Raw genomic sequence first — 26169 nt, 5'->3', positions numbered from 1 at the left:
GTTTCCTTTAAAGTGGGTTTCCAGTTTACAGATATGGATGACCTTATCCTCAGGATAGGTCATTAATAGCAGATCGAGGGGGTCCAAATCCCCCACTAATCAGCTGTTTCGGCCAGCCACAGCACCAGAAACGATAGTGTATGGAACAGAAGTAGAAGGTTCCTTACACTGTAGTTTCCAGCGCTGGCATACTGCAGCTCAGATCACGAATGGAAACTAAGGTGCAGTACCCTGGCATGACGGCTACACATTATATGAATAGTTTCGGGAGTTAGACCCCCCCCCCCCCCCCCGCACTGATCTGATATTGATAACCTATCCTCAGGACAGGTCATCAATATCTGTAGCCCGGACAACCCTTTTTAATACAATTCTTTTAGTTCTGCAAAATTGTTTAAAAAAAAAAAAAAAAGGGGGAACTCTTTGGAAAGTGATACAGCTGCCTGTAGAGCTTCCTTATGTGCTTCCCCAGAAACAGAATATGAATAGACACAGATTACATTTTAAGACGGGTGATTTACTACTTTAGGGGGTAATATTACTTTGCTCGTGACAACTTACAAGCCAATCTGGTGATGTCACACACAGGTTTTTTTCCAACTGTTTTTTAAGGGTTTTGCCGCGTTTTTCTAGGCACAAAATGGCAGTACAAAATATAGCATGGAAGTCTATGGAAAATATTAAAACACATGACAAAACTTTTTTGTACTGGCATTTTTTTCAACTTTTAGGTGCATTTTTGTGTCAATGGTGTTGTGGAAATTTTATTGTATGGAATTTTGCGGACATTTTATCTTAGGATGTGTGTGTGTGTTTTATAGATTGTCATCTGTCTCCCTGTGTCGGATTTAACCGAGGAACGCTCTAGCAGAGGGTACTTGGGTTAAATCTGGACAGCGTAAAACCGTCAGTATGAGACATGTTAGCGCGTTTTGAGCACCAAGTGCAATGCGCTGGGCTTCTTGCCTTCAAATGTCTATGCACATTAGAGAAGTGAAGTCTGCATAATGAGAGATACATATTATACCTCTGCTGCAGCTTCACTATCCCTTTCTGGATACATATCTGCCTTGTCGGTATACTCGTACCGTATACTGACAATAGCCGTAGCAATGCCTCGCAGATAATCTCAAACCTATAAGAACCAGTAGAATGATCTTCACTAGATACTAGTCACTCTGAGCAATATTGAATGGGGTCCATGCTGACAGGTATGGGGGATGGGCAGCCACCTGGCTGATCAGACAATGGACACTACTTCCTTGCACAGTTCGGCGGCCCTGTCCTTTTGATATGTACCTGCACTTTCTGGCTGACTGGCTGAAGTTGTAAAGCCATCTCCAACTTGGCGTCGTTCTATGCCTTAATGAAGAAGGAGTCTGGGGTCTATTGAAGAAGGAGTCTGGGGTCTATTGAAGGGTTTTTTACCCTGACTCCAGCTTGAACCAGCTTTGCGTCCGGCTCTTCCTGGGCTAAAGAAGTACTTCATCCCTTATTCAGAAAGAACTGAATAATAGCTACGGAATTGGTTGTGCTGGGCGCACTTTAATACTGAAGTGTACCTTTTAGTGCCCCGGAGATTTGTGCGCAAAGTCCAACCAAATTATCCATATCAATGGTGATGTTTTTCAAATTGCAGCTTGCTTTGAGTTTGGCAGTTTTTCCCCTCATATTCTCCTATAGGGCGTCCTTGGAGGGAGGGAGGGAGGGAAATTTCAAAATAAAAACATTAACGACACCAGGTGAAAAATACTTCAAAAACTTCTTAAAAGATGCTGATCAAGTCAGGCATTTTTAGGCCTTTTTTGGCCCAAAGCTGTGTGCAGAGGAGCCCTTAAAAATGATTTAGAAGGGTCCAGAGTAAGGGCTCATTCACACGACCGTAGGTTGTCCTGGTTGCCGTATTACGGACCGCATATGCGGATCCACAATACACGGGAATCCTTCGGTGTGCATTCTGAATCACGGATGCAGACCCATTGACTTGAATGGGTCTGCAAATCCAGGGATGCGGAACGGAAGTACGGAACAGAACCCCACGGAAGCACTAGGGAGTGCTTCTGTGGTGTTCCGTGCTTCCACAATCGCAAAAAGATAGAACTTACTCTATCTTTTTGCGGAACGGACGGATCGCGGACCCATTCAGGTGAATGGGTCTGCGATGCGCTTGCGGCTGCCCCACGGTCAGTGACCGTGCGTTGCAGACTGCAATTTGCGGTCCACGGCACGGGCAGCACATGGTCGTGTGAGCGAGCCCTAACAGTTGGCATTTTTGCTGCTGCTCTTGACTCTAGCTGAACCTCCTCCAATAACCTCCATATTCCCTAATACAGCATATGAAAAGAGCAAACGGCGGGTCAGTGATATGTCTGGAAATAACAGGACCTACACAATTGCATCTGCCATCATAAATCTCCATGCTTATGCGGCCTATGTCAGAATGTCAAACAATCCTTCCTACTGGGTCACAACGGCCTAGATGGCAGGAAATTTGTTGAAACGACAATCCTGGTTCTCGCAGTCCAATGATGCTCCTCCTCTCAAAGTCTTTCAACTGACCTAAATGTATGAGTGCATCGTAAAGGCATGTTTAGCAGTCAACGATCTCTCACCCAGAGGTACACTGTCCAAATGTAGCCTTTTTATAGGGTAGTGAGTGAGCACTCTTACGCCCTCTTGTGGCAAGACCCAGTGTCTAATCACACCCGTAATCAGTTACATATCTGCATGCCCAGTTTTGCACCAATCTGACATTTCTATCTTGGTGCATTATGCAACATCACAATGCTGGCTGGGGTGGATGATGGGAGTCAGACCCCCACATATCAGATACTGATGACTCCTGGCACCCTCGCTGACCGGCTGTTTCAGGGGGTCACAAGAGAAGGAGGGTGTAAATGGCTGATCACCTGAGACAAAATTCTATATATCCTTTGCACTTTTGATAGCAATATGAGGCTCTGTCACCCGGTTCAAGCCTACACTACCAGGCATATAGCCTGGTAGGGCTGATGACACAGACAAAAAAACATACCTTTATTTCTCATGTAGTAGGTCTGGTATGGCTGAAAAGGCAACTTTTAAAAATATGCAAATGAGGAATTCGAGCACTCGGAGGTGGGCCTATGCCTTCCGAGCACTGCTTCTGCAATGCCCCTGTTCCTTGCAAATGCCAGCCTTCTGCACCTAATCACACCCCCATGGCCTTTGATTGACAGCGCTAGACCCGCCAGTCTAGCGCTGATATCCCGTGCCTGCGTCCTCGCATCCATGCCGGTGTGTGCGCACTGGATCTTTTCCTTCCTTCCCGGCTTGTGTGTATGTCCAGTGCGCATGCGCAATTATGGAAGCAGGTGCGGGATATAAGCGCTAGACATGGGGGTGTGATTAGGTGCAGAAGGCCGGTATTTGCAAAGAACAGGGGCATTGCAGAAGCAGTGCTCGGCAGGCATAGGCCCACCTCCGAGTGCTCAAATTCCTCATTTGCATATTTCTAAAAGTTGCTTTTTCAGCCATACCGGACCTACTATATGAGAAATAAAGGTATGTTTTTTGTCTGTGTCATCAGCTCTACCAGGCTATATCCCTGGTAGGGTAGGCTTGAACCGGGTGACAGAGCCTCTTTCAGTTTCCATTCCATTATTTTTTTTTTACAAGTGTGTATGTGGAACCATTCACTTCAACGGGTCCGCAATAGGGCTGCAGTAAACGATTATTTTAGTAATCAAGTATTCTATCGATTATTTTTTTACGATTAATCGAGTAATCTAATAAGAAAAAAATAATACTGTTTACCTTTATAAAAACTCAGACCCCTGCCATTAGTCCCCAACTGTGCGATCAGCTCCACTATCCCCCAGTGCCATCAGCTCTCCACTATCCCCCAGTGCCATCAGCTCTGCTGCCATGCTCCTCCTGACACCCGGATTGCACAGCGTCACTGGTTTCTATGACGCTGTGCACTCCAGGGGCCTGGCCTTAGTTGCGCCCTCGGTTTCACCAACTTACCTTTCCAGCAGGGGCGCTGCCAACACTCCATCGTTCTGCGCTGCTCTGCTCCTGACGTCACACAGTGCGTCAGGTCACGGCGTGCGTACGTCAGGAGGTCAGAGCAGCGCGGGACCATGGACGTACTGTGGAGTGTCCGGAGGCCGCCTGCTGGAAAGGTAAGTATTCCAAGCGCCGCGGGAGACCACGGAGCGGGAGTAATAGCAAGCGCTTCACTCCCGCACCATGGTCACATGACACAAACAAATCTTCGATGCAAAAAATTTGCATCGAGGATTTTTTTGTGTCGATTTAATCGAGTAATTGTTTCAGCCCTAGTTCGCAAAAAAAAAACAGAAATGACTCGATGTGCATTACGTTTCTGTATGTCCATTCCGCAAAATAAAATAAAAAATAAAAAAATAGCACATGTCCTATTCTTGTCCGTTTTGCGGACAAGGACAGGCATTGTTACAATGTGAGCAGGCAAAAAAATAATAATAATGGATGCAATACGGATGTCACCCATTTCTTTTGCGGACCGCAAAATAGATATAGTCGTGTGCATGAACTCTAAGATTCATAGGAAAGGAGGACATTATTATTTTTTCCTTTGTGCTGCTATATCTTCCAGGGTTGTGGGTGGCATCAAGAGGATGTATTCTACAGCAGATTTATGTCCAATATCAATTTCAGTGATCACTTTAGTAAACTGCAGCTCTGAGCAAACATCTGACTTTTAAAAAGGAATAAATATATGTATATCCTTGAGTCTTTTGAGATGTTTATACAGTTTGGCTAAGGATTAAAAAATATTAACAAAATATATTGTTACCATTAACAGTAGTAAGAACTATGTATTATACAATATGTTACAAAGTTAATCTTAATGGAGTTCAGTAGAGGACACTATGTTCAGAGCAGTCTGTTGAAGTCGTCTGTAATAGCAGCAATTCTTTTTGGGAATGACGGTAAGTTGTGTGACGTCAGAAGTTCAACTTTTTTACAATGTCCTCTGAGAAAAAAAAAGAAAAAACAATATTACAAGATCAATTACATAATGATATAATATATTTCAAGTAGCATATTAGGAAATAAAAAAAATGAAAAAAAAATACAAATAGTATATATTGGTTCAATACAGTGGGATGCGAAAGTTTGGGCAACCTTGTTAATCGTCATGATTTTCCTGTATAAATCGTTGGTTGTTACGATAAAAAAATGTCAGTTAAATATATCATATAGGAGACACACACAGTGATATTTGAGAAGTGAAATTAAGTTTATTGGATTTACAGAAAGTGTGCTATAATTGTTTAAACAAAATTAGGCAGGTGCATACATTTGGGCACCACAAAAAAGAAATGAAATCAATATTTAGTAGATCCTCCTTTTGCAGAAATTACAGCCTCTAAACGCTTCCTGTAGGTTCCAATGAGAGTCTGGATTCTGGTTGAAGGTATTTTGGACCATTCCTCTTTACAAAACATCTTTAGCTCATTCAGGTTTGATGGCTTCCGAGCATGGACAGCTCTCTTTAAGTCACACCACAGATTTTCAATTATATTCAGGTCTGGGGACTGAGATGGCCATTCCAGAACGTTGTACTTGTTCCTCTGCATAAATACCTTAGTGGATTTTGAGCAGTGTTTAGGGTCGTTGTCTTGTTGAAAGATCCAGCCCCGGCGCAGCTTCAGCTTTGTCACCGATTCCTGGACATTGGTCTCCAGAATCTGCTGATACTGAGTGGAATCCATGCGTCCCTCAACTTTGACAAGATTCCCAGTCCCTGCACTGGCCACACAGCCCCACAGCATGATGGAACCACCACCATATTTTACTGTAGGTAGCAGGTGTTTTTCTTGGAATGCTGTGTTTTTTCCTCCATGCATAACGCCCCTTGTTATGGCCAAATAACTCAATTTTAGTTTCATCAGTCCACAGCACCTTATTCCATAATGAAGCTGGCTTGTCCAAATGTGCTTTAGCCCACCTCAAGCGGCACTTTTTGTGCTGTGGGCGGAGAAAAGGCTTCCTCTGCATCACTCTCGCATACAGCATCTCCTTGTGCAAAGTGCACCGAATGGTTGAACGATGCACAGTGACTCCATCTGCAGCAAGATGATGTTGTAGGTCTTTGGTGCTGGTCTGTGGGTCGACTCTGACTGTCTCACCCATTCGTCGCTTCTGTCTATCCGAGATTTTTTCTTGGTCTGCCACTTCGAGCCTTAACTTGAACTGAGCCTGTGGTCTTCCATTTCCTCGATATGTTCCTAACTGTGGAAACAGACAGCTGAAATCTCTGAGACAGCTTTCTGTGTCCTTCCCCTAAACCATGATGGTGAACAATCTTTGTCTTCAGGTCATTTGAGAGTTGTTTTGAGACCCCCCCTTAAATACTCACCTGTGTATGTAGGTCAGGGGTCACTGAGCTTACCAAGCCAATTTGAGTTCCAATAATTAGTTCTAAAGGTTTTGGAATCAATAAAATGATAACAGTGCCCAATTGTATGCACCTGCCTAATTTTGTTTAAACAATTATAGCACACTTTCTGTAAATCCAATAAACTTCATTTCACTTCTCAAATATCACTGTGTGTGTCTCCTATATGATATATTTAACTGACATTTTTACAGGAAAATCATGCCGATTAACAAGGTTGCCCAAACTTTCGCATCCCACTGTATATACTATTTGTATTTTTTTTTCCTTTTTTATTTCCTATATATTTTTTTCCCTAAAGATATATGTTCTGGTCTGTGCACACTGACCAGGGCAGCACGGTGGCTCAGTGGTTAGCACCATTGCCTTGCAGTGCTAGGGGCCTGGGTTCCAATCTGACCAAGGACAACATCTGCATGGAGTTTGTAAGTGCTCCCCGTGTTTGTGTGGATTTCCTGACACACACCAACGACATACTGATAGGGAACTTACATATTTTTTTTGAGCCCCATTGGGGACAGCCCGATGCCACTGTCTGTAAAGTGCTGTGGAATATAGTAGCGCTATGTAAGTGAGCAAAATAAATAACTACTGCATTTGAGCCCTCTGTTTCTATATGTCAAATGTGTCCATAGTGCTCTTTTATTTAAATGGGAGGACAAAAAATTATTTTGGCATGTGTCAGCGTACCTTTTTTAAACAAATTTATAAAAAAGTGAAGACTGCACTTTTCTATACAGTTGGCCACAGCAAAAACTATACACTGCTAGTATAAACAGCATACACTGGTATAAACAGCATACACTGGTATAAACAGCATACACTGGTATAAACAGCATACACTGGTATAAACAGGTTTTTACAAATGGAGGAGTCAATAGGTGACAAGTTACTGTATGCTTTTACAATGGCATACACTTTGAAATCTTCTTAACCCCTTAAAGAATGGGCCTATTTTCATTTTGGATTTTTCCTCCCCACTTTCCAATAGCCATAACGTTTTTATTTTTCTGTTCACATATCTATATAAAAGGCTTATTTTAAATCACAGCTTTCACTATGCACTAAAAGTTACCCAACATTCTTACTCTGCGGCTCAATGCGAATGCAGAGATACCAAACTTTTTTTTTTACTTTTTAAAAAGATAAGAACCTTTGGAAAAATAAAAAAGAAACATTTTCTTTGCATTGCTATATTCTGACAGCCATAACTCTTATATTTCGGTCCACAGAGCTGATTGTTTTTGTTCATTTTTATATGTAAAATTGGCAAAGGACAGCGATTTAAACTTTTAATGTATTGGGTTTTTATAACTATTAGACCCCTTAGGGGCCTAGTGCATAGAATCGTTTGATTCCCTCTCCTATTCACCCTAAGGCTGGGTTCACACCAGAGCGTTCTGAAAGGAGCGCTCTGTATGCGCGATTGCGCGCTTGTAAACGCCCGTACATACAGAGACAAGTGAACACACATTGTCGCGCGTTCCCGAAAGTCTATGTACGGGAACGCGCGACAAACGCCCAAAAAAAACGCTCATGTACTTGTTTGAGCGTCGGGCGTTTTACAGCGCGATCGTACGCGCTGTAAAACGCCCAGGTGAGAACCATTCCCATAGGGAAGCATTGGTTTCTCCTTGTTGAGCGTTTTACAGCACGTAGGAACGCGCTGTAAAACGCTCAGGTCTGAACTGAGGGTAATAGAGATCTATTAGGGTGAAAAAGACATTTATTACTCTTACCGGTAATCTGTTTTCTATGAGCCCATGACAGCACCTGAGAGATCTTCCCCCTTCCCAGATCTTTAAATAGGGTTCACCACACTCCATCCTCAGTTTGTGACAAGATTCCTAGGACCTTTAAATTTCTGAATACAAAAAATAAACTAACATACTATACATAAAGAAAGTATCAAATATATGACTGACCGCATATTTCTTCTTTAAGACTACTTTAAAATGAGAGATAGACATACATCTCTATATATTGGGATAAAGTAGGTGCTGACATGGGCTTATGGAAAACAGATTACCGGTAAGAGTAATAAATCTATTTCCATTACGCCCCATGACAGCACCTGTGACAGAATAGACTAGATAACTTTAGGGGGGGTGGGGGTGGGGGTGGGGGGAGAATTACTGCCTGCAACACTTTTCTCTCAAAGGTCAAATCCTGAACAGAAGATGGATCTAACCTATAATGTCTATAAAACGTGCTTGGAGAGCTCCAGGTAGCCGCTCTACAAATTTGGTCAATTGTGGCCATGCCTTTTTCTGCCTAGGAAGCTGCTATAGCCCTTGTAGAGGGGGCCGAGAACCCTGAGGGCACCTGAAGATTTGCAGAAGAGTAGGCTAGACTTATAGTTCTCATTATCATAGTAGTCGTACGGCTAGTGACTTTTAGACCTTTGTTGGGGTCCTGGAATTGAACAAATAATGGAGAGGCTTTTCTTTACTCTTTTGTAGTGTCTAGGTATTTACACACGCATCTTCTAACGTCTAGCATATGGAATTTTTCCTTCCCTTCATTTTTGGGATTCTGGCAGAATGAGGGCAAATTGATTTCTTGTGACCGGTGGAAATCGGAAACAACCTTAGGAAGAAAGGCCGGGTCCGGTCTCAACACAATTCTGTCTTCCAAAATGAAGGTATAAGGAGGAGAGGCAGATAAGGCCGAAATCTTCCCCACTCGCCTGGCTGATGTAATAGCTACAAGATAGGCCGTCTTGTATGACAGCATCTTCAGAAAGATTGAGCCCAATGGTTCAAAAGGACTTTGAGGGCTGGCATCGGTTGTGATGATTAGAGGATTGTTCTTTATCCATTCTACACCTTGACTTAGGTTCGCTGACCTTGTCCACTACATCAGGGAGTCTCTTACCGACAGGGATAGCGGAACTTTGAGATCTAGAGAAACTAGGTCCTTGTCTCAGAGAGAAAGAATATGCATCTGAAGAATTCTGGATCTGAACTGTGCCCATTTTACTGCCGGTATACAGGAGGTCATTGAACCTAGGATTGACATGGCCTCCCTTAGAGTTGTCATTCTGGACCTGCTGAATTCCCTCATCCTTTGTTGTATTGACAGAAGGTTCGCCATCAGGAGGTATGCCTTTTGGGATAAGGAATCTAGTTGAATTCCCTGGAAGGTGCATTGGAAACTCAGCGTCAGACACGATTTTTTCCAATTTATTATCCAGCCAAAGCTCATTAAAGTTTTCAATACTTCCTGCACTTGAGCCGAAAGGGATTCTGGAGATTGTCCTGCTACTAGCAGATCGTCTAGATAAGGAATAATTATAATGTCTTATTTGTGCCATCACTTCCCCCATCAATTTTTTTTTAAATTCTGGGTGCCTGTGATATCCCAAAGGAAAGAACCCTGAACTGAAGATGGACGACTGATTCCGTCACCTGTACTGCCACCCTGAGATATTTTTGAGACGAGGAGTGAATAGGCACATGGTAATAGGCGTCCTTGATATCTATTGACGCCATGATGCAATTGGGAAACAGATGTAGAATTGTTGAGGATCTCTATTCCATGCAGAATTTTTGGCATGTTGGATATAAATTCAGTTCCTTTAGATTTATTATAATCCGATAGGACCCATTCGGTTTAGGGACTAGAAAAAGCGTTGAATAAAATCCCTATTTCTTCTGTTGGAACTGGGACTACAACTGATTTGTCTAGGAGGCTTCTTATTTCGCCTAATAATGCCATTTGTTTTGGAGAGTGCTGATTTAATGCTGTAATTTTTTGTCTTTTTGGTGGGAGTCTTTTGAATTCCAGCCGGTAGCCTTCTTTTATAATATCCTTTACCCATGTACTTGATGTTATACTTTGCCAGGCTTGAAAATAAGAAGACAGACGACCCCCCATCTGAGCCCTGGCATCATTGTTGCGGAGCGTTGGGGCTTGGACTTGAATAAAAGGCCTTTTGATTTATTCCTCCTCCAATCACTGCCTTTCTTTTGAAACCCATCTTCGTTCTTTTTGTCTTTGAAACGAAATGGTCTTTTCTGTTTTGGAAAACTAGTTACTGCAAATGCCTTTTTCCTATCGGATGCTTTATCTAATATCTCGTCCAGTACTGGGCCAAATAAAAAATTTCCTTGGCAAGAAATGGCACACAACTTTGACTTAGAAGAATCTCCTTTCCAATCCTTGAGCCGAAGAGATGTTCTGGCCGAATTTGATTGAAGTTGTAGCAATATTTGGTTTAAAAGGAAAAAGTAGATACTTCGCAATTTTTTGTAAGATAAGTGTCCGCCCTTTCATCCATTGGATTCTTAAGGGAGCCCAGATCTTCAAATGGAAGCGCTGATCTCTTATTAACTTTCGCCACTGGAGCATCTACTCTCGGAACCTCCTGCCAGTCTGTGACACCCTCATCATTAAAGAGGTACTTCCTTTTAACCGATCTGGGAACAAAAAACTTTTTATCCGGTTTGTTCCATTCCCTCTTTATCAACTCCTTAATACAATCTTGGACAGGGAATACTCTGGTCTTTCTTGGTTTCAGGCTGTCAAACATTAATTCCTGTCTGGACTTTGACTCTTTCATCCTCTATCTCCATGGTGGTCCTCACTGCTTTTAAAAGAAGGTCAGTATCTTCCACTTTAAACCGGGGCCTTCTCGTAAGGTCCTCAGAAGAGGAATCTGAGCTTTCTACCACTCCCTCCGAGTCTGATTCTGAGAAGTCTAGTTCTCTTTCTTGAGCCTTACTCTGCCTGGAAGAACCCGGAAGCAATTTTTTAAACTGTTCCACAGAGGAATGGACTTCTATCCTGACCAGATTCTGTATATTCTGGAACAAAGATGGGGATTCTTCCGCTACCAATTTGTCCAGGCAGGGTTGACAGCAGGATTTTGGATAAGACAGGCTCAACATCATTATTACAAATCCCACATTCTCTCCCTTTTGACTTGTGTGTAGCCTTCCTGGGGGCCTCTTTAACCTGTATCAACACATAGCCCATACAAATTACTGGAGAATATTATAAAGAAAGAATCTCCCCAAAGGGAGACTGTGGGTTACAACTCCTCTTACCCCTCCCAGGAGTACCATGCCGGTTTCTGTGTGCTGCTCCTGTTTCTCCATGCGCTGCTGAGCATCCTCTTCCTCCTGCATGATGCTGATACACTGGAGGGGGACTGGAAGGAAAGTCTTGCAGTCCGCTGAACTTGCCCAGGCTGTATCCACCTTTTCTTCCAACTTGGCTGGCCCGGCGTCCTCTTTTCATGGGCCACGCACTGCCCGCCATGTTTTTAGCCCCTTCCCTGTTACGCGTGGAACACACACGCCACTTTCGGTGCGCCTGTGGAGGCGTGCCGGAAACAGGACCTGCAGGAGCACGCCGAACCGACGAGCCAGGGAGAGGATGCCTTCCTCCTCCCTCCGGAACTTCACACGGCCGCAGGTATTACGTTAACGAGATGTCCGCCAGGCATCTCCCCCCCCCCCCCCCCCTCCATGGCATAAAAAAAAAAAAAAAAAGAGGACCGCAATATACCAGACTTTTACAGTGGCTGCTAGTGGAGACTTAGGCTGCGTTCACACGGCCGAGATTTCCGCGCGGGTGCAATGTGGTAGGTGAACGTATTGCACCCGCACTGAATCCCGACCCATTCATTTCAATGGGGCTGTTCAGATGAGCGGTGATTTTCACGCATCACTTGTGCGTTGCGTGAAAATCGCAGCATGCTCTATATTCTGCGTTTTTCACTCAACGCAGGCCCCATAGAAGTGAATGGGGTTGCGTGAAAATCGCAAGCATCCGCAAGCAAGTGCGGATGCGGTGCGATTTTCACGCACGGTTGATAGGAGACGATCGGGATGGAGACCCGATCATTATTATATTTTCCCTTATAACATGGTTATAAGGGAAAATAATAACATTCTGAATACAGAATGCATAGTAAAACAGCGCTGGAGGGGTTAAAAAAATAAATAAATAAAAATTTAACTCACCTTAGTCCACTTGATCGCGCAGACCGGCATCTCCTTCTGTCTCCTTTGCTGAACAGGACCTGTGGTGAGCATTCATTACATGAACAGGACCTTTGGTGACGTCACTCTGGTCATCACATGATCTTTTACCATGGTGATGGATCATGTGATGACCGAAGTGACGTCACCAAAGGTCCTGTTCATGTAATAAATGCTCACCACAGGTCCTGTTGAGCAAAGGAGACAGAAGGAGATGCCGGTCTGCGCGATCAAGTGGACTAAGGTGAGTTAAAAATTATTATTATTTTTTTAACCCTTCCAGCGCTGTTTTATTATGCATTCTGTATTCAGAATGCTATTATTTTCCCTTATAACCATGTTATAAGGGAAAATAATACAATCTACAGAACACTGATCCCAAACCCGAACTTCTGTGAAGAAATTCGGGTTTGGGTACCAAACATGCGTGATTTTTCTCACGCGAGTGCAAAACGCATTACAATGTTTTGCACTCGCGCGGAAAAATCGCGGGTGTTCCCGTAACGCACCTGCACATTTTCCCGCAACGCCCGTGTGAACCCAGCCTTACGCCATCAGGAACTTCTAATAGGTATGGCATATAAACCCTAGAAGCCCTGCAGCCTCCTGAAAGATCCATCCCCCCAGAAAACTGAGGATGGAGTGTGGTGAACCCCATTTAAAGATGTGGGAAGTTCCTGTTTCCTGTCCTGTCCGGAAGGGGGAGGATCTCTCACAGGTGCTGTCATGGGGGCGTAATGGAAAGATTTTTACTCTCGCATTCTGAGCTGTGCCTCGTGCATAGCTCAATATGGCGATTGCCATGACAGGGCTGGATCCCTTCAGCAGTGTCTAGGCTGCCATGTCAAACGATCGCAGCCCCCCCCCCCCCCCTGATTTCACTGCAGGGGCTCCAATTGGAAGGCAGAAGGAACCGCTTCCCTCTGCCTTCACTCAGAGGTAACCTGAAGGGTTAAATGACGGGGGTGGGCGATCACCGCTCCCAGTCAGTGTGGCCGTGTGCTGGCTGTATGAAACACCAGGCACCTGCCGCTTATGGAGCGGGCTCACTGCAGAGTCCCGCTCCATACACCCGCGGGCGCATAACACAGTACATGTTATGGGTTAAGGTGGTTGGCCACTTTCTGGTTACTGTTGATCAGTGTGTTTGTGAGATTATATGGCACTTACAAATACAGCCTTTGTTGAAATTCTGCACCATTTTCTATGCCCCCTTGTTGGCCAAGTCTTTTGTGCTGTCCACGTGGAGATCCTGTCCATAAGATGGATGCTGATAGAGGGCCGTGTGACCAGCAAACCACCTCCATGTGAGGTCTCCTCCATTCAAATACACTGCACCTGCCATCTCCACCTGTTCTGTGGGAGTTTAGTGCAGGTGCAGAGCGTTTGAATGGAGGAGAATTGCCTGGTCACATGACCCTCCATCAGTAGCCATTTTATGGACAGAACCTCTATGTGGACAGCACAAAAGACAAGGGGGCATACCTTATAAAATATAGAAAATGGCGCAGAATTTCAGCAAAGGTTATATTAGTAAGCGCAATATTACCATCTCACAAAACACATTTGTCAACAGTAACCAGAAAGTGGCCAACCCCTTTAACATATACATAAAAAGAGCAGCTCAAATTATGTGTGTACAGAGCCACGTACCCCATGTACAGTCAGCTGAACCCGCTGAGAACGGTGGGCTCGGACAACAGTTTAATGTTCCCAACAGATGATCCTTTTGTTTGCCCAGGAGATAAGCCGCCAAAAGTGTCTGAAAGCAGATTTCTCCCCTCTCCCTATTAAATAGTATTACATGGTAAGCTGAGCCAAACATGCATGCATGTAAAGGAGTCGAGAGAGAGAGCGGTTTTTGTCACAGTTCTTCAGTTTGAATGATGTGGACACACGCATGGTTTAGCCCCATTCAATTGAATGGTTGCATGAATGGCAGCGCAGCCTCCATGGTAAAAAAAAAAACAATGAGAGGCAGACTCCAGCCCGTTGTAAATAATAAGGGGACCAATTCGCCCCCCAAAAAAAAAAATCTGCCTGCAAGAGACTTTTTAAATGGGCTCTTAGGAAGAAAAAGGTTTATAAAGTTTAAAGGGATTCTGTCACCAGGTTTCACCCCTGTCAGCTAAACATATGCTGATGTTCAGGGCCTCATCACGATTCCTAATGTGGTCTTATAAATGTCCTCTGTGGGCTTATTTAGCTAAAAAACAGCTTTTACTAACCAGTCAAACAAATAAGGTGCCCAAGGGGATGTTAATGGATGCAAGGTGCCGGCCGCACCTGCCGCTGTTCGTGCCCAGCGCCGCCTTTCCGGACTTCTGCGCCGCCTTCTAATCCTCTGTGCCGCCTCTCGCTCTCCCTCCTCCTGCTGCTGCTGTTGTAAGATCTCGCGCGTGCGCACAGGCCTCTGCCTGATGCGCCCGTGCGGACTTCTCCATTTGGCTTCTTCCAGCGAAGTGCGCATGCGCCAGCACTTCGCTCAACCCCTGTATGCGCGAGATCTTACAGCAGGGGGAGGGAGAGCGAGAGGCGGCACAGAGGATTAGGAGGCGGCGCAGAAGTCTGGAAAGGCGGCGCTGGGCACGAACGGCGGCGGGTGCGGCCGGCACCTGGCATCGCTTCACATCCCCTTGGGCACCTTATTTGTTTGACTGACAGGTTAGTAAAAGCTGTTTTTTAGCTAAATAAGCCCACAGATGACATTTATGTTTCAAATGCTTTATTGAAAAATAATTTTTTCATCTTCATATAAGCATCAAGATGCAGCAAAAACATATGCATTTCGGTCATACATAAATTGTAAACAGGAAAGAAAATAATAATAAAGAAATAAAATAAAAATGACAATAACAATCGTCAAAGGGAGATCCAATAGTGATTATCAGCTAGGAAGTAGTAAGTAATATTATAAGCCCACAGATGACATTTATAAGCACACATTAGGAATCATGAAGACGCCCTGAACATCAGCATATGTTTAGCTGACAGGGGTCAAACCTGGTGACCGAATCCCTTTAAAAAGCTAGGCGACAAAAAATTTCTGAATTTCTAATTTTTCTATAAGCTTTTCCTCAGCTAATGTAAATCATCAATAAAACACCATTAACAGGTATGATAAATCACAGCAGTATCAGTCAGTGACTTACTTTGTTCGGGACCTTCCGCCCTTTTCCTCTTGATACCTAGGGTTATGTTTTGCTGCTCTTTCAGCGCTTCAACAGAACAGTTGGGTCTTGGTAATAAGTGCCCAGGAGTTGGTGCAGGTCTGTTGCTAAAATATTTTCGACGTAATGCCTAAAACGAAAAAAAAAGAATAATTTTTATATATATATAAAAAAGAGAAAGCAGGACTGCACTCCGGATTGTGATGAAAATCAAAGCAGTTTTATTCACCCATATTATGGCATATCTTGCGACGTTTTAGCTCATACGAGCCTTTCTCAAGCATAGACACAGTGAAAGTGAACACACATAAAGCGTTACAAAAAGTGTTACACCCATGAGGGTGTGGTTATAATCAGGTTAAATTACAAACATAGGATACAAATATAAGGTGCATATTCATGAAAGTGACTGGTGTCATACGCTCCATATCATCAGGATACAATCCCTTTTATATAGAGCGAAACATATACAAAACTTTTGTTCCAATTAGAATAATATAATAGTGACAACATACTGAATAAGGATCCCAGAAGTGAAACCAGGAAAGCCATGGAGCCCACATATACCATCACGTTCCCTTGGCGTCTTGTTCTCCTCAATGCGCATGACCAGGATGATGACATCGTGTGAATCACAATATGAGAATAGTGCGCATGCGCTCTGTAAAGTGACAGCTAACAACGCCATCTTGTATGTATCCTGATGATATGGAGCGTATGACACCAGTCACTTTCATGAATATGCACCTTATATTTGTATCCTATGTTTGTAATTTACGCTGATTGTAACCACACCCTCATGGGTGTAACACTTTTTGTAACGCTTTATATGTGTTCACTTTCACTGTGTCTATGCTTGAGAAAGGCTCGTATGAGCTGAAACGTCGCAAGATTTGCCATAATATGGGTGAATAAAACTGCTTTGATTTTCATCACAATCCGGAGTGCAGTCCTGCTTTCTCTTTTATATTATTGGGGATTGCCGTTGTCCCCCTTTGGATATTGCACCCATCTTCCAGGCTGGTGCTCCCGCTGGACTTTCTTTTTCTACATACTCGGCACCGTGAGTGAGCACACCTAAAGCATTTGATATGTCTAACACCGAAACACCCTATGGCGGCACTTATACTGTGGAGGAGGTCGACCGCATCATGCGGGGAATCGAGGGTGATGCCTCATTTCTGCAGGCGCCTACTGTTAAAGAACTCAAACGCAAGTATTTAACTATCTCTAAACGCCTTATTTCTATGAGACTACACATGGCTACACTGGGACAGTACTTTAAAGAAAAAAAGATCCCTAGAGGAATGCGCTCAAATTTGCGCCCAAATCTTTTTCCCAACAATGATTTGTTTTGTAAACGTTTTGAAATACTATCAAACAGATATTCATTGGATTATATTTTACTTAATATTGAGTTTCTACAATTGGAGGTTACTTCACTCACGGATGAGTTGTTGGATGTTGAACGGGCTTTGCAGGCACAATCATCTGCTGATGAAATTACGCAATATAAAGATGAGATCAAAAGACCAACTTAGCAAGTTGCAGATGGAATTGGAGGAAGGTAAAAGGAATAAATGGGTGCGTGATGCAGACGATTATAAACGAGGCGACATATATACACATGGCAATCTGAGGTTTCATCTATGGGCTTTAACCGTGACAAGAGAAAGAGAAGATCTATGCAGCTACCCTCAGACGAGGACAAATCTTTTTTAGGGGACAGTCTGGACACAAAGAAAAGAAAGGAACAAGAATCAGGCGAGGAGGTCGCAGGTACGGACCAAAAAGGAAAGCAGCGATACAACCGAACCAGACTACAATCGACGAAAGCAATATCCCAGAGAAAGAGACAATAGTCTTCAATCTATCTTCAGTAGAATTGACTGTAGCTCAACACAGTGTCCTTTCCAAAGGGCTTACATTTTGCCCAAGTTCCAAGGTAAACTGGTTTGATCTAGAAATGGATCTTAATGATTTTTTTCGTTCTATTAAGTTGAAAGTGTTTTTTTAAGGATCGTACTGTTGACACACAGACATATTCAAGTGAATTTTCACTTAAAAAACTGGGTTTAATGAACAAAAGCACTTTTTTTCCTTATGTGGATGAGCCTGCTATAGAGGCCTACATTTCTGCAGTCAAAAGAGATGTCAGAGAGCTGAAAACCCGTGTTGGTGATATAGCTAGATTAAATAAACCTAATCTGACAACTGCTGAAATTGAGGCACTATCCCAGCTCAGGAACAACCCTCAACTAACTATTAAACCCGCCGACAAGGGCGGAGGAGTGGTTGTTCTTGACACATGTAATTATGTAAAAGAAATTGAGCGCCAACTCAGCGATACGGACGTATATGGTGTGTTACGGGGTGATCCTAAATTTCATATTATGAATATCATCAGAGTCAGTCTGTCCGATGCGGTGGCCGGGGGCATCATCGATGAAGGGCTAAGGGAGTATTTGACGGTGACTTCTCCCATTACTCCGGTTCTATATGTACTGCCCAAGGTCCACAAAACTCTTGTGGATCCCCCCGGCCGCCCCATCGTATCTGGTACTGACTCTGTTTTTAGCAGAATCGCCATGTTCCTTGATAGGATCTTACGAGAATTCTCGACAGCTGGAAAGTCATATATTCAGGACACTGGGCATTTTTTGCAACAACTGCAAACAGTTGATGTTGTTGACACGCGGACTGTCACTCTCGTGTCCTTTGACGTAGTATCTTTATACACGTCAATAGGGCACGAGAAGGGCATCTCTGCGGTCAATAAATATCTGGATGATTCGTCTATTACAGAACAATCAAAGTGTTTTATTAACACTCTGCTGAGACTTATTTTGGAAAACAATTATTTTCTTTTCCAAGACACCTTTTTCAGTCAAAAACGTGGCGTTGCGATGGGGTCCAATGTGGCCCCAACGTACGCAAATATTTATATGCGACACATGGAGGAGGACTTCATCTATGTATCCCACCACTTTCAATATGTTATTGGGTGGTGGCGGTACATAGATGACGTCTTCCTCCTGTGGTCAGGCACTCAGCCACAATTGGTTGAGTTTCATACATATCTCAACAGTATCGACTCTGACCTGCAATATACAGTGTCTTATTCTAAGACAGAATTATCCTTTCTTGATACCAATGTCAGACTGGTTGATGGTTTAATCAATACAGGCCTATATGTCAAGCCAACTGACAGAAATACAATTCTACGATATGAGAGCAATCATCCTCGTAGTTTGGTTAAACATCTCCCGCACTCACAATTTCTGCGTGCCAAACGTATTGTATCAGACCAGACTGAGTTAGTGAGTACACTAGAAATGATGGCAGGTAAATTTAGAAAGCGCGGCTACCCCCATGGATTGCTAGATAAACAAAAAAAATGAGATTTTACATAATACTAAAAAAAAATTTTCCACTCCACAAAATAGGATACCTTTCATGTCCACATACTCTGAGTGTAGTGTGGAGATGGGACGTATCCTCAAGGATAATTGGAGCATCCTTGGTAGGTCCATTAAAGATGTTCCTGAACTTAAGTCTCTTCCCCTCCTATCATATCGGAAAAGTCAAAACATTAAGGATCATTTAGTTAGAGCAGATGTAGGCCCCAAGAAAATTAGTGTACAGCGAACATTGTCACAGTCGGGACATGGTTGCTATCCGTGTCTCAACTGCGTTAATTGCCGCTATATATGCAAATCTAGATCTTTTATACATCCCTCTACACATAAGGAATATCCTATCAAATTTCATCTAAATTGCTCATCATCTTATGTAATCTATGTGCTAGCATGCCCTTGTGACCTAATATATATTGGTGAAACGTCCACAGAATTAAAACTGAGATTGAACAACCATAGGAATTCGATAAGAAAGAAACGTGTTGATTTACCAGTTTCCAGACACTTTGGATCCCTAGGGCATACCGAGCGGGATCTGAGATGCTGGATTTTAGATCATGTTGTGCTTCCTAGGAGAGGTGGAGACCGTTTAGCAATGTTGAAAAAAAGAGAATTGCGGTGGATATACGATTTGGATAGCTTGCACCCAAGAGGTTTAAATGTAGAGTTCAGGTAGATGTCTGTTGATGTGTCGCTTGTCCTTGTTTTCCATGGATGTATATGATTCACTTTCCCGACACATGTAATAGTGCAGGAGAATTGTGAAAGAACTATATGTAACCATAACTATAATAGAATATGAACCTTGAAACTAACTTATCTATATTTCTTTTTGCCTTTTAGAGTTTTTAATCCTCACAATGTTGAATTTGGATCCCCGGACTGTGGCCTGTTGGAAGCGGTGCAGCTCAGTACCAACTACAGCGTCTTATCCTCTACGCGCCACTCCAGATACACTATTAAGTTTTAGTGCGCTGCTGTCTCTTTAATTGTGAGGGATAACCCCTTTATAACTGCATTCTTTCCAGCAAGTGGGTTTCGGCTGTCGGCGGGGTTCATGGAGATGTCCCCCTCCGGCATACATGGCCCCATGGTCTAGTGTCCCCTCCGAGAGGTGGGGATCCCGGTCCTAATGCTGGTATTTGTAGGAGATCCCTGCTGCGGTCTGTTATACACTCTCTATATATCCCGTTCTATAGTCACTATTTTGGGGCACATACTCGGTCCAGTTATTATCTATGTGATGGATGTGAACGGAGATATAGGGCAATCCTCCCTAAAGAAAGATGGCGTTGTTAGCTGTCACTTTACAGAGCGCATGCGCACTATTCTCATATTGTGATTCACACGATGTCATCATTCTGGTCATGCGCATTGAGGAGAACAAGACGCCAAGGGAACGTGACGGTATATGTGGGCTCCATGGCTTTCCTGGTTTCACTTCTGGGATCCTTATTCAGTATGTTGTCACTATTATATTATTCTAATTGGAACAAAAGTTTTGTATATGTTTCGCTCTATATAAAAGGGATTGTATCCTGATGATATGGAGCGTATGACACCAGTCACTTTCATGAATATGCACCTTATATTTGTATCCTATGTTTGTAATTTACGCTGATTGTAACCACACCCTCATGGGTGTAACACTTTTTGTAACGCTTTATATGTGTTCACTTCCACGGTCTCTATGCTTGAGAAAGGCTCGTATGAGCTGAAACGTCGCAAGATATGCCATAATATGGGTGAATAAAACTGCTTTGATTTTCATCACAATCCGGAGTGCAGTCCTGCTTTCTCTTTTATATTATTGGGGATTGCCGTTGTCCCCCTTTGGATATTGCACCCATCTTCCAGGCTGGTGCTCCCGCTGGACTTTCACATTATATATATATATATATATATATATATATATATATATATATATATATATATATATATATATATATTGGGCAGCACAGCTGTATGTCAGGTATAGGCGGAGTGCCAGCGGCTGTGAAGGCGATCCCCCTCCAAAAAATAAGCGAGAAAAATTCCACGGCACCTCCAAAATAGTAACAAATTTTATTCACCAGACCCGCAACGTTTCGATCCGCTTCCTGGGATCGTCACTGCTTGAGAAAGATCCCAGGAAGCGGATCGAAACGTTGCGGGTCTGGTGGATAAAATTTGCTCCCATTTTGCATGAGTTGAACTCAAACATTTTCTACATACACAAAAGACCCATTACTCTCAAATATTGTTCACAAATCTGTCTAAATCTGTGTTAGTGAGCACTTCTCCTTTGCAGAGATAATCCATCCCACCTCACAGGTGTGGCATATCAAGGTGCTGATTAGACAGTATGAATATTGCACAGGTGTGCCTTAGACTGCCCACAATAAAAGGACACTCTGAAATGTGTACAGTTTTGCCCTACTGGGGGGGGGGGGGGGCAGAAAACCAGTCAGTATCTGGTGTGGCCACCATTTGCCTCACGCAGTGCAACACATCTCCGTTGCATAGAGTTGATCAGGTTGAGTCCTGTGGAATGTTGGTCCACTCCTCTTGTGCGAAGTTGCAGAATATTGTCAGGAACTGGAACGCGCTGTCGTATACGCCGATCCAGAGCATCCCAAACATGCTCAGTGGGTGACATGTCCGGTGAGTATGCTGGCCATGGAAGAACTGGGATGTTTTCAGCTTCCAGGAATTGTCTACAGATCCTTGCAATATGGGGCCGTGCATTATCATGCTGCAACATGAGGTGATGGTCGTGGATGAATGCCACAACAATGGGGCTCAGGATCTCGTTGCGGTATCTCTGTGCATTCAAAATGCCATCAATAAAATGTACCTGTGTTAGTTGTCCATAACATACGCCTGCCCAGACCATAACCCCACCATGGACCACTCGATCCACAACGCTGACGTCAGCAAACCGCTCACCCACACGACGCCACACACGCTGTCTGCCATCTGCCCTAAACAGTGAAAACCGCGACTCATCCGTGAACAGAACCCCTCTCCAATGTGCCATACGCCATCGAATGTGAGCATTTGGCCACTCAAGTCGGTTACGACGAGGAACTGAAGTCAGGTCCAGACCCTGATGAGGATGACGAGCATGCAGATGAGCTTCCCTGAGACAGTTTCTGACAGTTTGTGCAGAAATTCTTTGGTTATGCAAACCGATTGTTGCTGCAGCTGTCCGGGTGGCTGGTCTCAGATGATCATGGAGGTGAACATGCTGGATGTGGAGGTCCTCGGCTGGAGTGATTACACGTGGTCTGCGGTTGTCAGGCCGGTTGGATGTACTGCCAAATTCTCTGAAACGCCTTTGGAGAAAGCTTATGGTAGAGAAATGAACATTCATTGCACGGGCAACAGCTCTGGTAGACATTCCTGCAGTCAGCATGCCAATTGCACGCTCCCTCAAACGTTGCGACATCTGTGGCATTGTGCTGTGTAATCAAACTGCACATTTCAGAGTGGCCTTTTATTGTGGGCAGTCTAAGGCACACCTGTGCAATATTCATGCTGTCTAATCAGCACCTTGATATGCCACACCTGTGAGGTGGGATGGATTATCTCGGCAAAGGAGAAGTGCTCACTAACACAGATTTAGACAGATTTGTGAACAATATTTGAGAGTAATGGGTCTTTTGTGTATGTAGAAAATGTTTCAGATCTTTGAGTTCAGCCCATGCAAAACCGAAAGTGTTGTGTTTATATTTTTGTTCAGTGTGTAATATATTTTATATATATATATAAAAATATTAGTCAAACTGCACCACTAGAAGGCTAAAGTTTGCTTTTTAAAGCGAATGTAAAAAATGAAAATCAGACATAATATAGTAGAAGACAGCAGGTGGCGCCATACAGATACATTTCTGTGAATAACTCAGTAGTTAGGCTACATTTTCCATTACATGCAATTACAAAATAATTCAGATCCAGATGCTGGTTTGAAAACTGTAGAATATTTTTTTGTGGGGCAACCCCTTTAAGGCAGTTCTCACCAAAAACAACAGCTTTCAGAATGTGACCCCTGCTAAAGGGGTTTTCTGGGATTTTTATACTATCCTCAGGATAGGTCATCAGTATCTGATCGGTGGGGAAGTCCAACACCCGTGAACCCCGGCGATCAGCTGTTTGAGAAGGCACCGGTGCCCTTGTGAATGCTGCGGCCTTTTCTTTGCTCATCAAGCACAGCACACCCGTACACTGTATAGCGGCTGTGCTTGGTATGGCGCTCAGCCCTACTGAAGTGAATGGGGTTGAGTGCGATACCAAGCTCAGCCACTATACAACGTACGGCGCTGTGCTTGGTGAGCAGGGAGAAGGCCCCAGCACTCACAGGAGCGCCAATGCCTTCTTAAAACAGCTGATCGGCGGGGGTCCAGGATGTCAGACCCCCACCGATCAGATACTGAGGATAGGTCATCAGTGTCAAAATCCTTTAAAACCTGTTAATTTTCCAAGGAAAGCCAGCAGCAGTCAGGCATTTTCACTACAGCAGACACTGCAGGGGATATGCAATATTACATGGTAGCTTTGAGATGAATAGCTGTACATATATAAGTCAATGGCGGCTTGAGTCCACCAGAGTCGCCCTTTGTTCAGGCTCATAGAAGGAGGGTCCGAAGAGGGGGGGGATTCACCCCCCTCTGTGATGACCATATGTCCTACTACTAATAGGGAATATGGATAGGGGTTGTCTTTATGATATTTAATAAAGGAGCAACATACTTGTGAAGCTGTGCATCTTGAACAAGGGTTGAAAGTGAATAAACCCTGGAGAAGATCAAGGAGGTCATCGCCTGCTGCACTGAATATAAGATGCAGTGCAGTCCCAGGAAAACTCTTAAATGTGACGTAATCCGGTAAACTAGACATACCCTGCAAAATAAAAGACAGGAAAATGTAAGTAAATACTACTGGTCACAGACCGCATGCACACAGCAAAGCCGTGAACATGGAACATAACAGAACCTTAGGCAGACTGGGTCAGATTTACTAAGACAGGCTTTACAAATTTATTAACACCTTAGGGCTCTTTCACACCTGAGTTCTTTTCTTCCGGCATAGAGTTCAGTCGTCGGGGCTCTATGCCGGAAGAATCCTGATCAGTTTTATCCTAATGCATTCTGAATGGAGAGAAATCCGTTCAGGATGCATCAGGATGTCTTCAGTTCTGGACCGGAACGTTTTTTGGCCGGAGAAAATACCGCAGCATGCTGCGCTTTTTGCTCCGGCCAAAAATCCTGAACACTTGCCGCAAGGCCGGATCCGGAATTAATGCCCATTGAAAGGCATTAATCCGGATCCGGCCTTAAGCTAAACGTCGTTTCGGCGCATTGCCGGATCTGACGTTTAGCTTTTTCTGAATGGTTACCATGGCTGCCAGGACGCTAAAGTCCTGTTTGCCATGGTAAAGTGTAGTGGGGAGCGGGGGAGCAGTGTACTTACCGTCTGTGCGGCTCCCCGGGCGCTCCAGAGTGACGTCAGGGCGCCCCACGCGCATGGGTGACGTGATGACATGGATCACGTCATCCATGCGCATGGGGCGCTCTGACGTCATTCTGGAGCGCCCCGGGAGCCGCACGGACGGTAAGTATACCGCTCCCCCGCTCCCCACTACTACTATGGCAACCAGGACTTTAATAGCGTCCTGGCTGCCATAGTAACACTGAACGCATTTTGAAGACGGATCCGTCTTCAAATGCTTTCAGTTCACTTGCGTTTTTCCGGATCCGGCGTGTAATTCCGGCAAATGGAGTACACGACGGATCCGGACAACGCAAGTGTGAAAGAGCCCTTAGTGACCAGCTTGTTTTGACCAAGAGATTTTTTTTTTTTTTCATTGTCACCTTCCAAGAGCTATAAAACTTTATATAACACCAATACTGACATTGAGTTTTTACGTTATAAATTTTGTGGCGTTCATTTTTCGGCATAAGTAAGATGATAACTTTATTCTCTGGGTCGGTATGATTCCAGCAATACCAAATACAAATATAGTTTATGTTTTACCACTTTTGTACAATAAAAAAATGCTTATTTTTTAATTATTTTTTATTTTTATTTTTATACAAAGAAAATGTTTTTTTTTGCATCCCAAGACCCATAATTTTTTTTTTTTTTCTGTCTACAAAGCTGTGTGAGGGCTTGATTTTTACGGGCCGACTTAGTTTTCATTGGTATCATTTTGGGGTACATAACACTTTGATCACTTTTTATTCCACTTTTGTTTTGTGGCGAATAAGCCAAAAGCACAAATTCAGCTTTTTTTTTTTTTTTCCTGTTGTTCACCGTACGGGATAAATGACAAGATAATTGCGTAGTGCTGGTTGTTACGGACACAGCAATATAAAATATGTGGAGATTTTATTTCAGTGGAAAAAAGAATTTTATTGAATAACTTTTAATTAAAAAAATTATTAATTTTTTATTTAATAACTTTTTTCTATTTTTTTTTCTTAACCATTTAAAAGTTCCACAAGGTGACTGCATCTTCACTGCATCTCTAGTCCCCACATGTAAACTTTCTGCATGGATAGGGTCATGTGGGCCACTGCAGCCAATGACTTGCCTCAGGGGCACTGCGGAGGTCAGTCATTGGCTGCGGCGGTGCACATGACCCTGTCCATGCATGTAGTTGGATTTGAACAAGCCAGATTCTTTTGGTCTCAGGGAGATAAGCCAGCACCAGGAAGGTCTGGCAGCAGCAGCTTTTGCCCCTCTCACATTACCAATACATGTAATGCCCCGCCAAGCAAGTGACTGTAAACATATTGTCTGAAAATGTTTTTCTTAAAAGAGTAACTAAACCTTTGATGAAAATAAATAAATAAAAGGGCAGTGGCGCTGCTCAGTAGGCCCTGCCCTGCCCCTTCGACTTTCATCAGCTCTGCTCATTTTTTGGAGCATGTGGTGTACGGATCCATAGAAAGTATATGGGATCTGTACTCCACACGCTCCAAATGTCGAGCACAGCTGATAAAACCTGGTCTGGCAGAACACGGTCACCTGCGCTGCTGCCCCTTTTGTTTTTTCATCAAAGGTTAAGTTAATATGGTGAAGCAGAATACATTAACCAGCAGTTCACCAATCTCAAGCTCCACAAAGTAGATGCCACCAAATTCTGGTCACGCTTGCATTACAGAATAAACACTTTG

The 26169-nt window shown here is 43.6% G+C and overlaps 1 protein-coding gene across 1 annotated transcript in view; it reads right to left on the bottom strand.

The window, feature by feature from the left end:
* Positions 1 to 4746: 4746 nt before the first annotated feature.
* The window catches only part of CDK7 (cyclin dependent kinase 7), a 46652-nt gene continuing 25229 nt past the window's right edge, over positions 4747 to 26169 (bottom strand). Inside the window, exons 10-12 of the mRNA XM_040421372.1 lie at positions 23741 to 23890; positions 15573 to 15720; positions 4747 to 5002 (exon numbers count right to left, since the gene is read on the bottom strand). Coding sequence (XP_040277306.1) covers positions 4974 to 5002; positions 15573 to 15720; positions 23741 to 23890 — 327 coding nt within the window. The 3' untranslated portion in view covers positions 4747 to 4973. The remainder of the gene's footprint in view (positions 5003 to 15572; positions 15721 to 23740; positions 23891 to 26169) is intronic.

Source organism: Bufo bufo, chromosome 2 (genome assembly GCF_905171765.1).
Source record: "Bufo bufo chromosome 2, aBufBuf1.1, whole genome shotgun sequence".
Classification (NCBI taxonomy): domain Eukaryota; kingdom Metazoa; phylum Chordata; class Amphibia; order Anura; family Bufonidae; genus Bufo; species Bufo bufo.
Note: the sequence above shows the minus strand (reverse complement) of the source record. Positions and strands in the feature narration are given on the sequence as shown.